Source organism: Athene noctua, chromosome 19, assembly GCF_965140245.1.
Source record: "Athene noctua chromosome 19, bAthNoc1.hap1.1, whole genome shotgun sequence".
In the NCBI taxonomy this organism is placed as follows: Eukaryota; Metazoa; Chordata; class Aves; order Strigiformes; family Strigidae; genus Athene; species Athene noctua.
Window position 1 is genome coordinate 4,963,107 of NC_134055.1, and position 17,923 is coordinate 4,981,029.

At 64.6% G+C, this 17,923-nt stretch overlaps 1 protein-coding gene across 6 annotated transcripts in view; it reads right to left on the reverse strand.

Annotated features, from left to right (window-relative positions):
• The window catches only part of ABR (ABR activator of RhoGEF and GTPase), a 41,916-nt gene that overhangs the window by 18,583 nt on the left and 5,410 nt on the right, over positions 1-17,923 (reverse strand). The window contains exons 1-6 of one of the 6 annotated variants that reach the window (XM_074923275.1): positions 13,104-13,260; positions 8,191-8,379; positions 3,079-3,173; positions 2,363-2,548; positions 1,442-1,549; positions 699-759 (exon numbers count right to left, since the gene is read on the reverse strand). In XM_074923275.1, the coding sequence (XP_074779376.1) occupies positions 699-759; positions 1,442-1,549; positions 2,363-2,548; positions 3,079-3,173; positions 8,191-8,379; positions 13,104-13,164 (700 nt within the window). In that variant the 5' untranslated portion in view covers positions 13,165-13,260. Of the gene's footprint in view, positions 1-355; positions 402-698; positions 760-1,441; positions 1,550-2,362; positions 2,549-3,078; positions 3,184-4,979; positions 5,437-8,190; positions 8,380-13,103; positions 13,261-17,923 lie in introns of those variants that run through there. The other 5 variants (XM_074923274.1, XM_074923277.1, XM_074923272.1 and 2 more) reach the window with 5 other exon arrangements.

Below are 17,923 nucleotides of genomic sequence, written 5' to 3' on the forward strand. Positions count from 1 at the left end.
ACAGAGAGATGGGCATTCCAGCCCCACCATCCCTCCGGCAAGCAAATGGGGACCCCTCCCTATTGCCATGCCCGCAGCACAGCCCGGGCAGAGGGGTCCCCCCCGCCTGCCCCAGCCCCTCGCTGTCCCACTGCCGGCACGAGCCCCTGCCCAGCGGGGAAGGCGAGCGCGTGGCCGCATGTGCCGGAGCCAAGATGATTCAATAGAGCCTGGAACAAAGACGCTCCCAACTTCAGGCTGCAGAGCACGACGCAGCCTCCACCCCCCAGAAAGGACAGCCAGCCCCGGGGTCAGCACCCCCACAGCATCGCTCCCTGCCGGCACCCGAATTCACAAGCCGCCCCCCTCGCCTCACCATAGGTGCAGTTACAGCAGAGCCGGACGACGACGAGGATTTCCATGGCAGCCCCGTCTCCACGCAGCCATCTCTGCCGCTCCGTGGCAGCTCAGCCCGGCTGCGGCACGGCATCGGCCCCTCAGCATGGCTCTCGGCGCAGCCAGCGGGCGGGGAGGAGGGGGTGGGCAGGGGGTGGGGGGCTGCTGCACGCCCCCAGCATCCTAAAGAGCTGCGTGCCCCCCCTCCTCACACGGGAACACAAAGGGCTCCGCTGGCGGGAGCCGCTCAGTAATTCATCCGCGCTGGTCCCGCGCGCACACAAAAGGCTGCATCCCCCTCCCCACGCCCGCGCTTGCCGTACCCTCCATGGTGACGGACGTGTGGCTCTCCTTCGAGTCCTTGGGGCCCTTCACCTTCAGCTCCTAGGGAGGGAAAGGCCCATCAGAGCAGCCCACGAGGGGCTGGGGTGGGGGGGAAGGTCATTGCTCAAGGTCATGGGGTCCCCCCCCACCCTTCCTGCACCCTGATATCTCCCCCAGCCCCAGGCTGGCCACACTAGAGGTCACAGATGGGTGCCGGGGTGGGGGTGTGGACTGTACAGGAGGCTGCCCAGCAGTCAGGACATGGTGGACCCATGGGGCACCCTGGAGCAGGACACCCAGCCCCACTGCGGAGGGGCTGGAGGGAGCAGGAAGCCAGGCTGCACCCATACAGGTCCCTGTTTCTATAGAGGAGCCAGGTATGGAGATTCAGCCAGCAGATGAGCCACAGGTGCCCAGCACCCAACACCCAGCTCACTGGATGGGGCGAGGAGGTGCAGGCTGTCCCAGCATCCCAGAAATGATGGCAGTGAGGGCTGAGCCTGACCTGAGCTTGCACAAGGCAGGGGGCAAACCCTCGCAATATTCACAGACCACAACCCTCCAGCACAGCCACCGATGGCCCTGCCCCTGGGACAGTCCCAGAGTGTCCCCAGGGCAGGGAGAGCATCTCTTCGGGGCAGACACAGTCGGCTCAGCCACGGGGACAGCACTATCTGTCCTGTGCCGGGACAGCCCAGCCGTGGCAGCCCTGTCCCCCTGGCACAGCCCCAGACCAGCTTACCTCCGAGATCTTTTGGAACTGGTAGTTGCTCTGGCTGCACTTCTCTGCTGTCTCCAGTGCGATTTTGTAGTTATCCACAAAGGCCTTGTAGACCCCCAGCTGGCTGGCCTGCGGGGAGTGGGGGTTAGCCAGGCACCCAGCGGGATGCTTGAAGCCCCCTGTCGCATGAGAGGCCAGGCAACCACCCAGGGGTGTTGTCCAGAGCTGTCCCCTCCTGGCAGGACACTCTGCCAGACCATAACCAGCTGGGGGGCCACAAGCTCGGCTCCCCAGGGAGAGCCCTCACCCAGGGCAGGATGGTGGGGCTCCTGCCCAGCCCGGTGCTCCCACAAACCTCTGAAATCCAGCAGAGAGGTAATGAGTACCTGGACAATGGAGGCTAAAGCTACAGCCACTTCCTGGTACCCTTCAACCTGCCCTCTCATCCTCACCTCCCCAGCATGGCCACAGCACCCATGGGCACAGCCCTTGCTCCCATCACAAGTCCAAAGCAGCAGCAGGACCTGGAACGCGACCCTGGGGAGCCACAGCCACAGTGTCCACAGGCAGCAAAGAGACTGTGACCTCCTGCCTGTCCCCAGAGGGTCACCCCCACACCTGGGCTCCCACCAGCCCCTTGGTAGAACCACACCACACACCTGCAGCCAAAACCCCGCCATGGTTGCACCCAGGACCTGCCAGCTGTGGGCATCCCTGCTGCGGCGAGGGGCACGGAGCCTGCACTCTCATTCTGGGATGGGAGGACTCGAGCAGGCAGCAGCAGCTGCTGCAGGAAGGGATGCAACATGTCCCACGGCCACCGGTGAGCACGTGGCAGGGTGTGAGCTGAGCTGTCATGGGGCTGAGCCCCACAGCACGGTGCTCCATCTCCCCGGCCCTCCTCCTCTTCCAAGTGGAGCAAGCCCCCGCGAATGCGCATACCAGCTTCTGGAAGAGGTGGCCCATGGTGACATTGCTGTCCCACTGCTGCACCTTTGGGCACAGGCTGTCATAGAACTCCTTGTGGATCTCGTAGATATCCTGGATCTTGTAGAAAATTGTCTCGATCTGCTGGAGGGTGAGGACAGGCTGTGACGTAGTGGCCGTGGCCTTCAGTGGCTTCATAGGCTGCCGAAGGAGGAGAAGGAAGAGTGTTTGAGATGAGGGCTGGGAGAGGAACACAGACGAGGGGGATCTCAGCCAACAGCAAGGACTGCCCGGGATAGGTCCCAGCCGACAGCCAGACCAAGGGGCTGCTCCTGGCTTGTGCATCCCTACAGACTTCCCCATGGCGGCAGTGACCTCCATGTTGTGCAACAGCGTCTCTGCCACAAGGGCCAGTGAGTCCGCAAGAGGAAGCGGGGCTATAAATACCTCCCCGCCAGGCACACTGGCAGCAGTGCGAGGCGAGATGGGGGTGGCTGGGCCAGAGCAAGGCTGGTTCTGGTGTGGCTTCTGCACCTTTGCTCCTGCCCAGGTAACACCCAGGCCAGGCCTGCCTGAGGGAGGCTGTCCAGCAGGAAATTACTCCATCCATCTGTCCAGCTGTCCATCCATCCATCCATCCATCCATCCATCCATCCATCCACCCATCCACCCACCCACCCCTGCTTGCAGACATCCCTGGAGGGGGTGTCTGGCCTGGAGGCTGTGCTCACCAACAAGAGTGCTTCCAGCTGGTTGATGTAGATCTCCTCGCTGGCCAGGAAACCAGAGAGCACCAGCTTCCGCATCTCCAGGCCTTTGCCAGCATCTCGCTCGCCCTGTGCAACACAGCAAGGAGTCTGGCTGAGCCAACAAGCGTCACGGGAGGAGACCCCTCATCCCACCAGCTCATCCCCGGCATCCCCGCGTGGGCATGTGTCCCCGCCAGCATTGAGGAAGCTCCGTGGCAAGGGCTGGGCACGTGCCTGCTGGGCGGCACAGCCAGGCTGGAGCCAGCTGGGAAGCCACGGGCTGTACTGGCTTCGCTCCCCTCTCAGCTCCCAGCTGGCCAGGAGCCCGGCACTGCTGGCAGCGCTCCAGGGCGGCGTGCGGCACGGCAGGACTCTCCCAGGGCAGAGTCCAGAGGCGCCCGATGAAATCATGCCCAGCAGTGGATGGTGCTGCCACATGATCAAGCACCACCCTTTTCCCCCAGCTAAGTGCCACCCCAGCGGTCATTTCCCGGTGGCACCGGGGCAGGTCCCGGGCTGTGCGGGTCCCGCTGCCTCCAGCTGCTGGCAGTTCAGCCTGTGCCCAGCTCTGTGGCAGCACTGACACGCTGGTGGCACAACCCTCGTGGCAGGGAGATGGGTGATGTGTGGCTAGGCTGGGGGGACTCTGAGACCCTCAGTGAGGCTCTGCCAGCGCCCAGGTATGGATGTCACAGCCCCTGGGCTGCCTTGAACACCCAGTGTACCTTGGCCTTCCCCATTAAAAATCACACCGGGGAACCAGGCTTTGCAGCACAGACAGGGGCCAAGCAGAGCCACGGGGATATTTGGTTGCCCCAGGCAATGAGCCGCTCAGGGTGGCTTGAGGGGGATATTGGTCCTGCCTCACCTCTGCCCATGCTGCCTGCCGCTGCCAGCCCTGGAAGCTGCAAACGCCGAGAGGGGCACAGACCTGGGGTGGGCGCGGCCACTGATCAGCATCTCCATGTCCCACTCTGGCATCCGCCAGCCAGCCCGGGAGGGGCTGCTGTGCCCGCTGGGGTGCCCACCCCATGGCCCCCTGCCAGGCTGCACCATTAAGGCTGGGCCTCGGTGACCAGCTCAGCAGGGGGGTGTGGGGGGGAGCAGTTTTGTGTGCTGGGAGTTCACAGGCTCTGTGCCACTGATTACTCACGGGCTCTTCCTGCTTCCCTCAGCCTGGGCCCTGCGCAGGAGCTGGGGCGATAAGGGGCCCATCCGCACCCAGGGCCCACAACGCCCCACGGGGACGATGCCAGGTGGACCCCCACGACCCAGAGAGGCAACCCTAAAGCAGGGCTCGGTGGCCACCCTGTGCGGAGACCCCAGGGAGAGTGGAGCCGGAGCCCTCCTCCAGCCCTGTGCCAGCCCCCTGAGGACACCAGGGTGGGCGAGAGAAGGGTTCTGGGCTGTGCCTGCCAGCACAGGGGTCCCCCCAGGGCCACCCCCCAGCACCAGGGTTTGGGGCCATTCAGGGGTTACTGGTGGCCATGCAGTGGGGCAGTGGCAGCATGTGGTCCAGCCCCTTCCTGAGCATCCGGCACAGGCTCTGCTGAGCCACACAGCTCCCCCACAGCAGCACACGTGGCCCCCGATCCCCCAAGGGAGGAAAGTGGGGTGCTTGCCCCGCTCTGCACAAGCGACCCGCCGAGCCCTTTGCACCCGATGCCAGGCGCAGCCCTGCCCCGCGCCCCCAGCCTCAGGCAATCCTGGAGGAGCAGCGGGGCTGCAGTGATGCTCCCGCTGCCCTCCCAGCTCTGCTCCCCACAAGCGCATGCCACACCGACCCAGGAGCTGCCCCGAGACCGGGGCGTCACCAGTATCAGCAAGATGTCCCTTGTCCCCCCTACCCGCTGCCCAGCATGGGAGCGGGGTGCCCCCGCCGCCCACCTTCTCGCTGGCCGAGAACGGAGACGCGGGGCTGGTGGGGGTTCCCGGCTCAGAGTCATCTTCGTCCTCCAGCACTTTATCCAGGTATCCTATGGCCTCCTCTTCCTCCTCCATGGCTGGCCAGGCAGCGGGGTCAGAGGGGACCCCACAAGGCTCCAGGTGAGGGGCTCACACGGCCGAGCCGGCCCAGCCTGACTCGGCCCTGGACGCCGGCCACTGCCGCGGGAGGAAAGGAGCCATTACGGGATCCCCGGTGCTCCCGCCTGCCCCAGCTCCGGCCTCCGGCCCCGGCGTCCCGGCCGCAGCGTCCGGCGCTCCCCGGGCGGCCGCACACCCGCCTCTGAGCGGCGGCGGCGGCGGCAGCTCCGGGGTCACCAGCGGCGGGACAAGAGGGACAGCCTGGCTCTCCCCTGGCCTCCGCTCACCCCCGGGGGGGCCGCCGGCGGTGGAGGGCCGCTGCCCGCCGCCCTGCGCCCCAGCCGGCCCCGCCGCTCCGCCCTGCACGCTCGCTACAGGAAATGCAGCTCTCGGCGCTGGAGGTGGGGCCGCTCCGCTCGGCGGAGGGTGCTCAGGGCTGGGGAGCGCGGCCGCCGCCATCCCCGAGCCGGTGCTCCCAACGCCGGCAGAGCTCGGCGTGTCCGGCGACACCCATGGGAAAGGGGCCCCTACCCCCTGCCAGGCCCCCCCCGCGCCCTCGCCCGACAGAGCAGCCAGCGACGGGACAGCACCCGTCCCGCCTGCTGCGGCCCCCCCGTGTCCCCTGGGCAGGCGGAGTTGGACCACGGGTACTGCCACCAGCAAGAAGTGACCTTGGAGGGCAGCAGCATCACCAGGTCCCATATGGGGAACTGGTTCTGCACCCCCAGAAGGGTACCGGACCTCTCCCTGCCAGAGGGGACTCGGGGCAGGGTGAGGCTGCTGAGACGTCTGCCTTCCCGCAGCATCTGCCCCGCATCCCACGGGGATCAGGACTGGCACCTCGCCGCTGCCCCAGCCTGACCCCAGCCCTGGGGAAGCCACGAGCAGCAGCGTGATGCCTGTGAGAGACATCGTGGGCCCCGGCAAATGGGGCAAGAATGGGCTGGAGGAGGGGACACTAACGCAAGAGCTGTTTCAGCAGTTTCCCCCCACTCCTTGGCAGCAAAAGGGGAACCAGCAGCCGCATGTGCTCTGCCCGCAGGAGCCAGCTCTCCTCCCCGCGCCTGTCCCAGCGTGGAACAAACTCCTGCTGCAAGAAGTGGGAAGGGACACAGACACGGGGACTTTCCAGAGCCCGTGCCCAGCTCTGTGGCCACGTCACAACTCAGGCTTTGCCCACGCTTTGCTAAGAGAGGTCTGTGCCAGGGTACTGGGACCCTGCGCCTGCCACAGCTGGGTCCCCAGAGTGGGGAACACTCCCTGCCCAGGGGAAAGCCACCCACAGTGCCAAACCCAGCAGCACCCCAGCAGAGGCTGGGCCACAACCCCACACCATAACCACGGTGCTTGAGTTTCCCAGGTGGGAGAGGGAGGGACAGGCTGTGTCTGCATCCAGCAGCCGGGGGCCCCAGCCATGGTCCCAGCTGCGCCAGGAGCTTGCAAGAAGAGATGCTCCACCAGAAACCTCCTCCAGCCCCCCAGAGGCAGTGACACCAGCCCTGCCTCACCGGAGAGCGATGGGACGAGCCTGGCACCCCGTGTGAGCGGCCACAGTGGGACCCACACCCACCGCGAGGTTGGACATGCGGGATTAAACACGCCGGTAGTTAGGCAGTGCTCTGCTAAACCCCAGCGCAAGCAGCTCTAGATAAAGAGATGGAGGCAGAGCTGGTGCTGAGCTCCAACACTTCCCAATCCTGTTAGCGCCAACCAAACCAGCTTAATCGCCCGCATCCAGTCCCAGAACGCTCCGCCAGCCCCCAAGGGCTTTGCCAGCGTCCCCCACTGTCTCCCCCCAACTCCGCCTGCCCAGGGCCACCCTCTGCTCTCCCTGCTGGCCCCCGAGGACCGAGCCCCATGGCCCACAGCACATCCGTGGCCAAAGCCCGACACCGGGTGTCAGGGCTGGGGCTCGCAGGGCTGTGCCCAACATCTTGCTGGGGGACAAGAGGACCTGAGCCCGGGTGGTTTGGATCCAGCTCCGGGACAGGGTCCTTCGCGCAGGGGGGTGGCGGGGGGGGGGGTGGCAGGGGGGTGTCAGCCTTCCCGCCCTCCCCAGGGCCTGCGCTGGGTGCCGAGAGGAGGATGCTGCGCAGCAGCGGGCCCTGCGGAGGAAGCCACACCTCTCGCCTCCTCTGCCTCAGCATCCGGGTTAAGCGCTTAACTCTTTCCACAACAAAAACCTTCACGTTTCCCAGCCCGGCATCCTGCCCCGGCCAAGCCCCAGCCCGCTGCGGGACCCCGGCCGCTCCCCCAGCCCGGGCAGCGGCAGGCGCCGGGGGGGCTCCCCCCAGCCCCGGGCCAGTCGGTCGCTCCCCGCACCAGCCCCGAGGCCCGTGGCGAGGGGCCAGAGGCACCCGCTGCCCTGCCAAGAGCCCACCGCTCCAGGGCACACACCGAGGGCGGCAGCCCCACCACCCCCCGGGGGTTTACAGAAACTTATATTGCGGAAAAACATTTTTTTTTTCCCTTCGGTTTCCCGCCCCGCAGCGTTCCAATCATCCCTCCTGTGAAGCATCCGGAATAAACCCCCAGGGCTTCCCGAGGATGCTCTCGGAAAAGTGGAGGGAGAGGAGGGGTTAAATCCAAATTCCCCAGAAGAGGAGGGGGGACAAGGTGTCTCTCCCCGGCCGGCGGCTCGTCCCCAAGTGCCACTAGATGGAGCCGGCAGCCCGGCGGAGCGGCTGTGCCCTGTCCCCCGGGGCTCCCCGGAGCGGGGGTCCCCGGGCACCCCACGCTTCCCAGCAAGTCCGGCCGGGCTCCAGCACACCCCCCACACCCCTTCCTTCTTTCCGACCAGCCCGTGCCGTCCTGGCTCTGCCACCGGCATGGCACGACGGGGCAGGGCCACACCGTGTCCCACAGACGTGGCACCCTCACCACCAGCAGCAGAACTGTGTGCACCCCGGAGCCCAGAGGGCCACGGCCAGCAGGGTTTGGGGTGACAGGGGACAGTCCCCCAGGTCACAGCAGCACCAGAGCAACCCCGACACTGCTGACACAACTGAGCCGGGCACCTGCAGCCCCAGCTTCAAGCACGCCCGGTGCAGAGCTCCACATCCCGAGCACCTACCCCTGTGCCGAGGCCATCGGTGGGTGTGGGCGAGACACTGTCCCCGCTCTCCTGGCCACGGGCGCTGAGCTGGGGGGACATGGTGGGCGACTCGTCGATGTAGGGCATGGTTTCTGAGCCCTCCGGCAGTGCCTTGGGCTCCTCATTGCCCTCGGCGTCGTACTCATCCGCACCATAGTTGAAGTCTGCCAGGGGAAGAGAGGGTGGTGGTGAACATCCAGGCAGCAGCACGGCCGAGGGTCACCACACATGCACCCCAACCACCCCAGCCTGCGGCTACCTGCGGGCAACTGACCCCGGGTCCGATACCTGGGGCCACGCACACCCACACCCGCAGCCCACCCCGGCCCTGTCAGCCTCAGCTGCCTGCATTCTGCCTGGCTGAGCACGCAGGGCATCACACAGAGCATCCTCAGCCCCGCAGGGCATCCTCCGCTCGACACACTTCCCCATATTTGCATAATTAACAACATCGAGAGGCCACAGGCCTCCTCTGTGCAGGGACAGCTGCTCTGCCAGACGCCCTGGCCCCACGCGATGCCGGCCCGGCGGCTGCTATACCCGTGCCATCCCCGGGGAGGGATGGAGCTGGGCTGGCAGCCACGGTCGCCGACTTCCCTGCTTCCCCACGTCCATCCTCCTCGGAGCGTGGGAACGGGTGCCAGGATGCCTGGCTCCACAGCATGGAGGACAGTGCCACCCCCCCCACCCCCTCCAGAAGAAGGGGGATGGTGGCAGCTCCATGGCGGGTGGGCACCTTGGGCTACACTGTGGGGGCAGAAGGGATCTCTGCTTTCCCCAGAGCAGGATGAGGCCACCACCATGCCAGGCCAGCACCCATTTTTGGATGCTTTATGCTGTCCCACAACCCCCTCTTTGCCCATGGCCCAGGGGAAGCCATTTTGGGGAGCTGGAGCCCCAAGTGGGAGCAGGGGGGGGGGGCCTCGGGGCCTGCGGTGGGTCCCCGGGGCACAGCAGGGGACCGGGGTACATCCTACCCTGTTACCATGGAAACGGCAGCGGCTCGGTGGTGGTGGTGGTGGGAAGAGGCGGCTGCAGCAGCCCCGAGATGCTGACAAAGGGGAGGGGGAAGGGAGCCCGGCTGCGGCAGGGGAGGCCGCGGGGTGCAGCCAGCACCCCCACGCAGGGCCTGTGGCCAAGATCCCCCCGGCAGCTCCCAAAGAGGCCGTGGGCACAGTTTGCCCAACCCAACCCCGTGCCAGCCCCTCGCTTGCCCCCCCTCCCCCAGCAGCCCCACGGCTGTGCCCACAGGCTCTCTGGGCACAGACAGTGGGGAGACCTCAGCCAGGACCCCGGCGGATACCCTGCCCAAAACGGCGCGTACGGGGACTGGAGCAGCCATCCCAGACCAAACCTCACACCGCTGCCACTTTGTGCCTCCATGGCCCTGCCACCGTGGCTGAGGACTCCCCTGATTCCCACCAACACCACTCAGCACATTAATATTGCATTTTGAAAGTGAATAAATCTTTAAATCAAAGAGTGCTGTGAAGCCTGCTGAGGTCGCGAGCCCTGCCAGTGCTGGAGGGGAGGGATGGGGGGGTCCCATCCTGCATCTAGGGGTGGGATGGACAAGAGCCCTGACATGGACCAAATGCATCCTGGATCTGCCAGGACACCACAGCCCCTCTCAGACCTTACTTCATTAGCAATTAGCAGCTAATAATCATTCCTCAGAGACTGGGGTGCCACCCTCACTGGGCCACTGCAGCCCCCATTCAACCCAGGAGCTGACTGGGAATGAATGAGCTGGATGGGCAGAGATGGGGAGCCCGTAGCTCTCCCCAGTCTGCAGCTCCAGAGAAAGGGGATCCCCAGCTCTAATCTGTCCTGTCTCCTCATGGTGGGATGTCCCTCATCCCTCCTGCCTTCAACGGGTCCTAGCTGGGATGCTGGGATGCACTGGTCAGGAGCAAGGCAGCATGAGGTACGTTAGCACTGGTGTCCCCCCATGATGGCCACCTCCCCTGGACACCCACCCCATGCAGCTCCCCTGAGCCCACACAACCAGACGCTGTCCCCAGGCTGAGGGTGCCCCAGAGGAACCCAAACCTCTCGCCCAAGCACCCTTCCCCATTAGATGGGGTCTAAGAGGGAGCCAAGGCAGCAGTGAGGGGACAAAGCTGACCGTCCCCACCAGGCAGACCAACTCAGAGGCCATCAGGCTCCACCGCCTCCCCTCCACCAAGGCCAAGGTCTGCAGCTCCAGGTGTAACGGCGGGACGCGCAAAACGGGGGCACTCAGTGTGGCACCAACACTGTGGAAGACCTGACAACCCAGGCTGGGGTGGCTCAGCGGCAAGGTAACGAGGAACACAGCTTTAATGAGGCGCCTGGGGACCCCGGGAGGTGACACCCGCTGCGGTGCAGGGAAGAAGGTGGCATTGACAGCACGGAGGGGGAAGGGACAGACCTGTGGGGACAGGAATGACCCAGCTCTCCCACAGCCATTGCTCCCAGTCAGAGCAGATCTACATCCCAGTCCCAGACCTGAGCTGGGGATGAGACCTACAGGCAGTGCCCCAGCAGGCACCCAGGGAGAGGGACCCTGCACTGCCCACGGGAGGGAAGACAGAGCCGTGTCCCCACGGCTCCAGCTGTGTCTCCAGCTGTGCCACCCACAGCCCTGCAGTACTTATGGGGCTCTCACCTGGGGACACGGGCAGAGGGACCTCCCCAGCACCCACTGCAGGGAGGGAACCAAGAACCACCAAGCAGCCAGGACAGGGTGAGGGGCACACTGCTGGGTGAGGGGACATGGAGGCGCTGGCCCCTGCGTCTCCCTGCCTGTGGGGTGCTCCTGCCACCCAGCCAGCCCCAGCCGAGCGCCTCCCTCCTTCCCCCGCAGCTGCATTGCCCCTGCAGCCTGTTCCTGTGCCCGTGCCAAAACCCAGCGCTATTTTTGCTCCCGTTTTTCAGCAGCAGTGGAAATCCTCCTGCTCCACCCCAGGCGTGGGGACCGAGGGGAGGGAGGCAGCCTGGCCCAGAGGAGTCACTTTGGGGGGGTGAGGACACCCTGACCTGATACGGCCTTGTAACCCCGGCTCCCGCACGCAGCCCTGCGGCCCTGAGATGGATCCAGCCCCACGATGCACCAAGGGCTGGCACCCATGGGATGCTGACACCCATCAAGGCAGGGGTCCTGTGGGCTGGCACATGAATCCAGGAGGGTGACAGGGCCAGGAATGCATCCCCACAGGGGATTATTTTCCCCAGGAGAACAATATTTCCATTCTGCTACGTCTTCCCAGGTCTGACCCAGGCTAATCCCCGCACGATGGTCCCCAAGGGGAAGCACAGCCAAAGGCAGCAGCCAGCTCCTGCCCAGCCCAGGCAGAGGCAGCACAGGATGGCATTTTCTTCACTTTCCAGCCAGGCATATGCTGTTCCTCAGCACCCCAACAGTGCACCAGCACACGCCAACACTCTGCCGTCCTATCCCACTGCTGGGAGAAGCCCAACATCCGCACAGAGCCTGCAAGGTTTTGGGGAAACGCTGCGGTTTCCCTGTGCCTGGGTGAAAATTCACCATGACAACACAGATGCGTGAGCTGGCCTCGGACCTGCCTCCGCAGGCCTCCTCCAAAGGGTGGCTCAACACAAATAGCATCTCCTCCATGCCGTCACCATCTTCCCCAGTGTGATGAAGGCAGGACCCTGCCCCAGATCCCCCAACACTCGGACACACCAAGCAGCCCCCCCTGTGTCTCTTCCCTCCAGGGTGAGCGTGGCTGGAGCAGGATTCGGGACGACAGAACCATCGCTTTGCAGAGGTGCTGTGGCTGGGAAGGAGGACGTGGAGGCTGGGGCTAGATGTGGCCTCCAGGCTCCAGCCCAGACGCCTGCACAAGCTGCACCACTGTGCTGGACCCTGGGGCTGCCGCTGCTGGATACGACCCCCGGCTACGGGTGTCACAGGCTTCGGGTTGGAAAACTTGCGGGGACTCAGAGCTATGCAACGTGTCCCCCTGCTCCCTCCAGGCCACAGCAGCTGCCAGATCTATGCAGGGGGAACCGTGCCCCCCGCTCTGGAGCATTCCACCTTCCCATGCACCCACATAAAACCTCGCTGCCCCACAAACACCAGGCTCCAAGCTCAACACTGCACCCTGAAACCCACCTCTGGGCTGCCCATGCAGCTCAATGCCCTCCCAGAGTGAACAACGGGGACCCCGTGACCAAGCCGCCCTGTCCCTTAGCTGTGTCCCTGATTCCCCTGGCCACCGCTAAGACAGCTGCCACGGGACTCAGACCAGCACGGCAATGGGGTTTGTTCTTCCCTGCTGCCTGTCTGTGGGATGGGGGCGGGGGGGGGGGGATTCACACCCCCCAGACCGCTGCAGGACGCCCCCAGCCCCACTGGCTGCCAGCCCCTGGGTACCGACACTGCGTTGCCACAGCATCCTCGGTGCAGCACCTCGGAGCTCGCTGCAAAAATCACGGCTGGGGGAGAGGTGACTTCCCATGGCCACAGAGGGATGGGACCTGGGGCAGAAAGCCCCCACAACACTCAAAGACCCCCATGGGCAGCCACCAGCTGTCAGGCTTCTCCAGCTCCTGTGAGCCCCACGGCACCAGGGCCACCATCACTCATCCTGCTCATGCAGCCCCCCAGAGCGGGCAGTAGGGTCCCCAGAGCCTGAGGGATGCTGGACCAACTCCGGTCAGCGCTGCCCTGTCACCGGGGCAAGCAGGATGCTCAGGGAGGGGAGCACACCCCCCTGCCAGCATCGCCTGTCCCCTGCCAGGGCTCAGCTCAGCCCGGGAGCCCCCAACACGGGATCGCCGGCACAGCATCCCTCCCCAGCGCGACGCAGCATTACACAACAGGTAGAGGGGATCCACCACCCCGCCCCCCCCTCGCCGCCCCCCAGCCCAGGCCACGTACTGCTGTAGAGGGTGTCGATCCAGGAGAGCCGTGGCAGGCCGCGGTGGCTCAGCGGCTCCATGCTCGGGAGGGCTGCGCCGGCTCAGCCCCGCCAGCCGGTTCTCATCTCACAACAAAGGCGGCGGGCGAGGGCGGGAGGCGGGGGGCTGCAGGCCCAGGCGGGGGCTGGATGGGAGAGCCGGGCACAGCCGCTTGCCCAGGCACTCGGCGGCTCTTCTGCCAGGGGTGCCCGGGGAAGGAGGTGCCGCCTGGCAATGGCAGCGCGTCCCGCCTCCCGCCCCTGCCTTGCCGGGGGGAGCCGAGCTTAGCGGCCCCCCGCACGCAGCCACGCCGACCCTCCGCAAGGGTCTGGGGACCAGGGAGGAGGAGGAGGAGGGGATGGTGGTGGCACAGGGACATGCGGCTGCCCGCCAGGCCACACCAAGGAGAGTGGGGGGAAAGGGGGAGCCTGGCTCCACCATCCTTTCCACCACGGTCTTCTCCCCTTCGTATGACCCAGTCATGCTGTGCCCCCTTCCCAGCAAAGCCTCACCAGCCCCGCAAACCGCTGTGGCTGAAGGACACAGGCTCCTCCTGGCCCTGCTCCCCCCACCTGCAGTGGCTGCAGCAGGAACCAGGACCTCCAGGAGCCAGGAGCTGCCCTGCCCCTTACAACTGGGGTCAGCAGAGCAGGGCATGGGCAGGCAGGGGTTAAACCACCCTCCCCAGCTGCATGTAGCCAAAGGAAATATAAAGTGCCAGATTCATCAACCCCAATATGTCAGGGCACCAGCCAAGCGTTCAAGTGCAGAGAGTGCCCTCGTTCAGCCTGTGCCGGCACCGCTGCCCCGTCCCGGCGGTGTGGGCAGCATCCCTTGCCAGTGCCCTCGGCCGCATCCTGCCTGCGGGCTCAGCCATGCGGGGAAGGGCCTGGACCAGGCGCCGGGGACAGATGGGAACCAGGCAGGAGGGATAACGCTCCACCGGGCACAAGGGGAAGGTAGAGCCACTGGAGCATGAAGTGCCAGGACGCGGGTGGCACCAGCAACCACCCCGGCTGGGAAACCTGAGGGGACCCTGCCACCACCCGATCCCCGCTCCCAGCGGTGTCCACACCAGGCCCAGATGCAGCCGATACATTTTGGGGGAAGCGTAGCAATGTCAAGGCTGTGGTTCAGCATGACTGGGGCACAGGGAGCCACCAGCACCTGGCATCCAGGGTGAGGAGCCACTGCTGTCCCCAGCATAGCTCTGCCTCCCCGGGGGGCCATATCCAGCCCTGGTGTGGCAAGGACCCACACCCCCAGCCCCCATGGGCTCTGAGTCACTGGGTGCTGAGTCAGCAGCACAGGGTGCAGCCCCCCAGCTGTCATTTCCTACCCCTCGCCTGCCCCACTCCCAGGTATTTTGGGGAGCGGAGCGCACCCCCCACACCAGCCACCCCACGGAATGCTGCTGGGCACCCCCCTGCGCTACCCGCTGCCGATGCTCCCCTTGTCCCCAAGCCATTAGCACGGGCAGCACCAGCCCTGCCCAAGGGTGCCCACGGTGTCACAGTGTTTGCTGCTCTCCATCCCCCACCAACTCCCCCATTAGCTCCTGCCTGGCTGGAGCTTGGTACCACGGCCTGTCCATACTCTGTCCCTTAAAGGTTCGGACAGAGAGTCCCCTCCATCCTCCACAGCCAAGCCCTGTGCCCCCACAGCCCCTGCAGCATGGGGCCCTGCCACCCAGCACAACGAGCTGCTGGGAAGGCAACAGCGGTTCAGCTCAGCACATCAGCCCCGTTCAGCAGGAAACCACGCTCCGCTCGCACCTCGGGGAGCACCAGCACCAGCAGCAGCACAAGGTGCAGCTTCTGCCCCTGCAGCAGAGCCCTGGGGCCCGCAGGCAGCCCACACCTCCCCGCGAGTGGCTGGGTTTCCATGCACAGCTCTCTGCACACACGTAGTGGTTTTTCCACACGCTTCCACTGGCTGGACACGCTTCCTGGCCACTCCTACCCATGGCACCAGCCTCTCCACGCCACCGTGCAAACCCCTCTTTGCACATCTTCCTTTTCACCCAACACAGGGCATGAGCTGAGCACTTGGATGAGCCACCCACAGGTCACCAGACCCCTGGAAGCCCTCCACCGGCCTGACACCACGCTGCAGGCCCGGGCAGTGCCACAGCTCAGGCAGGCCAGCACCCCACAGCTGGGCAGGTGGGTGTCCCAGAAAACCTCCCCATGCATCAAGATGCCCAGACCAGAGCCACCCCTGTGCCGCACCCAACGGGCCTTATCTGGCTGCACACACCAACCCAGGCAGGTGTCCTTGCACAGCCTGGACAAAACAGCCCCACCAAAACCCTGGGTTTTATTTTCACTTTGGTTTTTGTGCTCTTTTCACCTTTGCAGAAACAACAACAACAACACCCCAAAACCTGCAAAACAGCTGAGTCTCCTCCTCCTCTGGGGCTGCAGGGTGCAGCCACCCACACCCAGGCACCCATTACCCTGTAGTGCCACAGACCAGCCCTGGGTGACAAGATGCTACCAACCACATTCTCAAGCCCCCCTGCAACCGCCCCCAGCTCCGACTGCAGCACAGCAGCAGCAGCATCCCTGCGGCAAGAGCTGAAAGCCAGGTCCCGCGGTTCCTCCCCACCACCAGCTGGCCCCGCGCAGCCTGCCTGGTGTCTGGCTGTCTGCCTGGCATCTGCCCAGCCCCTGCCCGACAGCCTACGCATCGCTATTTCTGGACCCTTGTGCAAGAGGCTCCTCCAGCCACAGCCATATGAGCCTCAGCGCTCACCCAGGGCCAGGATGAAGGTGATGGTGGGCACCCAGGGCTGTCACTGGGCACCCTGGGCTAGCAGCAACTGGAGAGTGGCTCCGGAGCCACCTGCACCTGCAACACCAGCGTGGGGCAAAGGGAGTGTTCCTGGGGGAAGAGTGGAGGGGGAGAGCGTGGTTGGGGAGCGCCATGCAAGTGGAAGCGTTAGACACAGACTAAGAGTCCTTTGCTTGGGAGAGGTGAAGCCTACGTGTCCTGGAGCCCATGGCAGGGACACAGCCAGCGCTGCAGAGCCCCAGGTTGTGGTGGGAGATGCCAGCTGAGAGCCCAGTTTTCCAATCCTCTCCAGTGACCACTCTGCTGGGCTCTCTGGGAGGTCTGGGCTGTCCTTGCTGGTGCAGAGCAGCAGCTATCCCCTTACCAGAGGTTGCAGAAAGGAAAAAGAGGAATAAATGAAAATGTTTCCACCCTCCCCACTACAGAGCACAGCAGATCCTTCCTGCTGGGTATCCTGAACGTGCTGCTCCTCGATCTAACTCAGCATTAAACTTCTCCCCCAGTATCACTTTCCTGCGGGATGGGAACCCCAAGGTCTGTGCTGCATCCGCCCCAAGCTCTGCTCACAGCCCTGGGGCGCAGCTTAGAGATGCCCAGAGTGCAGGGCAGCTGCTCGAAGCCTCCTGCCCTTGGGGAGCCAAGCAGGGTGCCAGAGCTGGGCAGGTCCCCCCAGCAAACATGGGGAGGAGGGCAGAGACACAACCGCAGCAGCAGTGCCCTTGGCCTCTCAAAATACCAGGCAGAGAAGGAAAGAAAGGTGGTGGCTGCCCGCAGGAAAAAGCCTCTAATATCAGATGAAGGCCTGGGCCAGCTATCACATCATGTCTCTCTTCCAAGAGGGAGGAGATCGTGGCCATATCTGCCAGTGCCGCAGCCCCAGGCTGCTCCTCGCCCACCCAGCCCTGGTGCCAGCGCTGCCAAGAGGGATTGGCCAGGTTTGTTTCCCACCCCAGGACCCGTGAAGGAGAAGGAAGAGGTGTTGTTTCGCAGCATTGGAACAAAATCCACCCATGGCAGAAAGCCCTGGTCTGAGCACAAAGATCTCCCTATCTGCCAGATCTTCAAACAATCCCTGAACTTTGCAGCTGGGACTTATCTCGGGGCAGATCTGCAGGATGTCCTCTGCAATTCTGCTTAGGCTGGCCAGGCTCTGCTCCCCGACTACAGCCAAGAGAGCCAAGAAGTATTGCTGCTACTGATCTACATACCAAATTATCCTTCTTAGCAAACTCTGATAAAGGAACTAGGAGTGGGAAAGCCATGTCTATTTGAAGATGTCTCTTGGCGCTGCAGTGAGGTTGGGGTGCTCCCTCCAGCTGCTCAGCCCTGGCCGGGCTCCTGGCAGCAGCTCCAGCAGATCTCAGTGGGAGGATAAACCCAGCAATGCCACGAACCAGGGGCACAGGTGCCATTTTCCCGGGATGGACACACACTTCAGTGAGCTGCCTTGGCAGCTCCCCTCTCTAACCCAAGGGAATATTAATCCCCAGCCCAGGGGAAAGCATCTCCCTGTGTTGGCTGCTGCAGGGTTGGGCACAGCAGACAGCATCCAGCAGAAGACAAGAGCAGAGCCATCCTCTGGGATCCCAACTGGCGGCATCACTGGTCACACTGGGCAGGAGGGGAGGAGGAACCAGCTGAACAAAGAGCCCTGCTGCACAGAAGTGTCTTTCCAGGGGAAAAAAAAAAAAACAACAAACCAAAAACCCACCAAACCAAATTTCAATAGACTTACAATGCAAATGTATTCAGGCCCCGCAGGGCACTTCTGGCTGTAGCCAGCCACTAATGAAGGCTCCTTGCATGCCCTGCTGCTGCTGCTGCTCCTATCTGGGCACCACCGATCGCCCCATAACCGGCTATAGCTGCACCGAGCCTGGGGGCCAAGGGGTCACCTCCAAGCTGAAGTGCTTGCCCCGACGGGAGGCACAGCCCATGGCACAGAAAGGGGAACTGCGTCCTCTCCTTCCCTTCTGCAGGGTGCTGGGGCAGACCGCGCAGCCC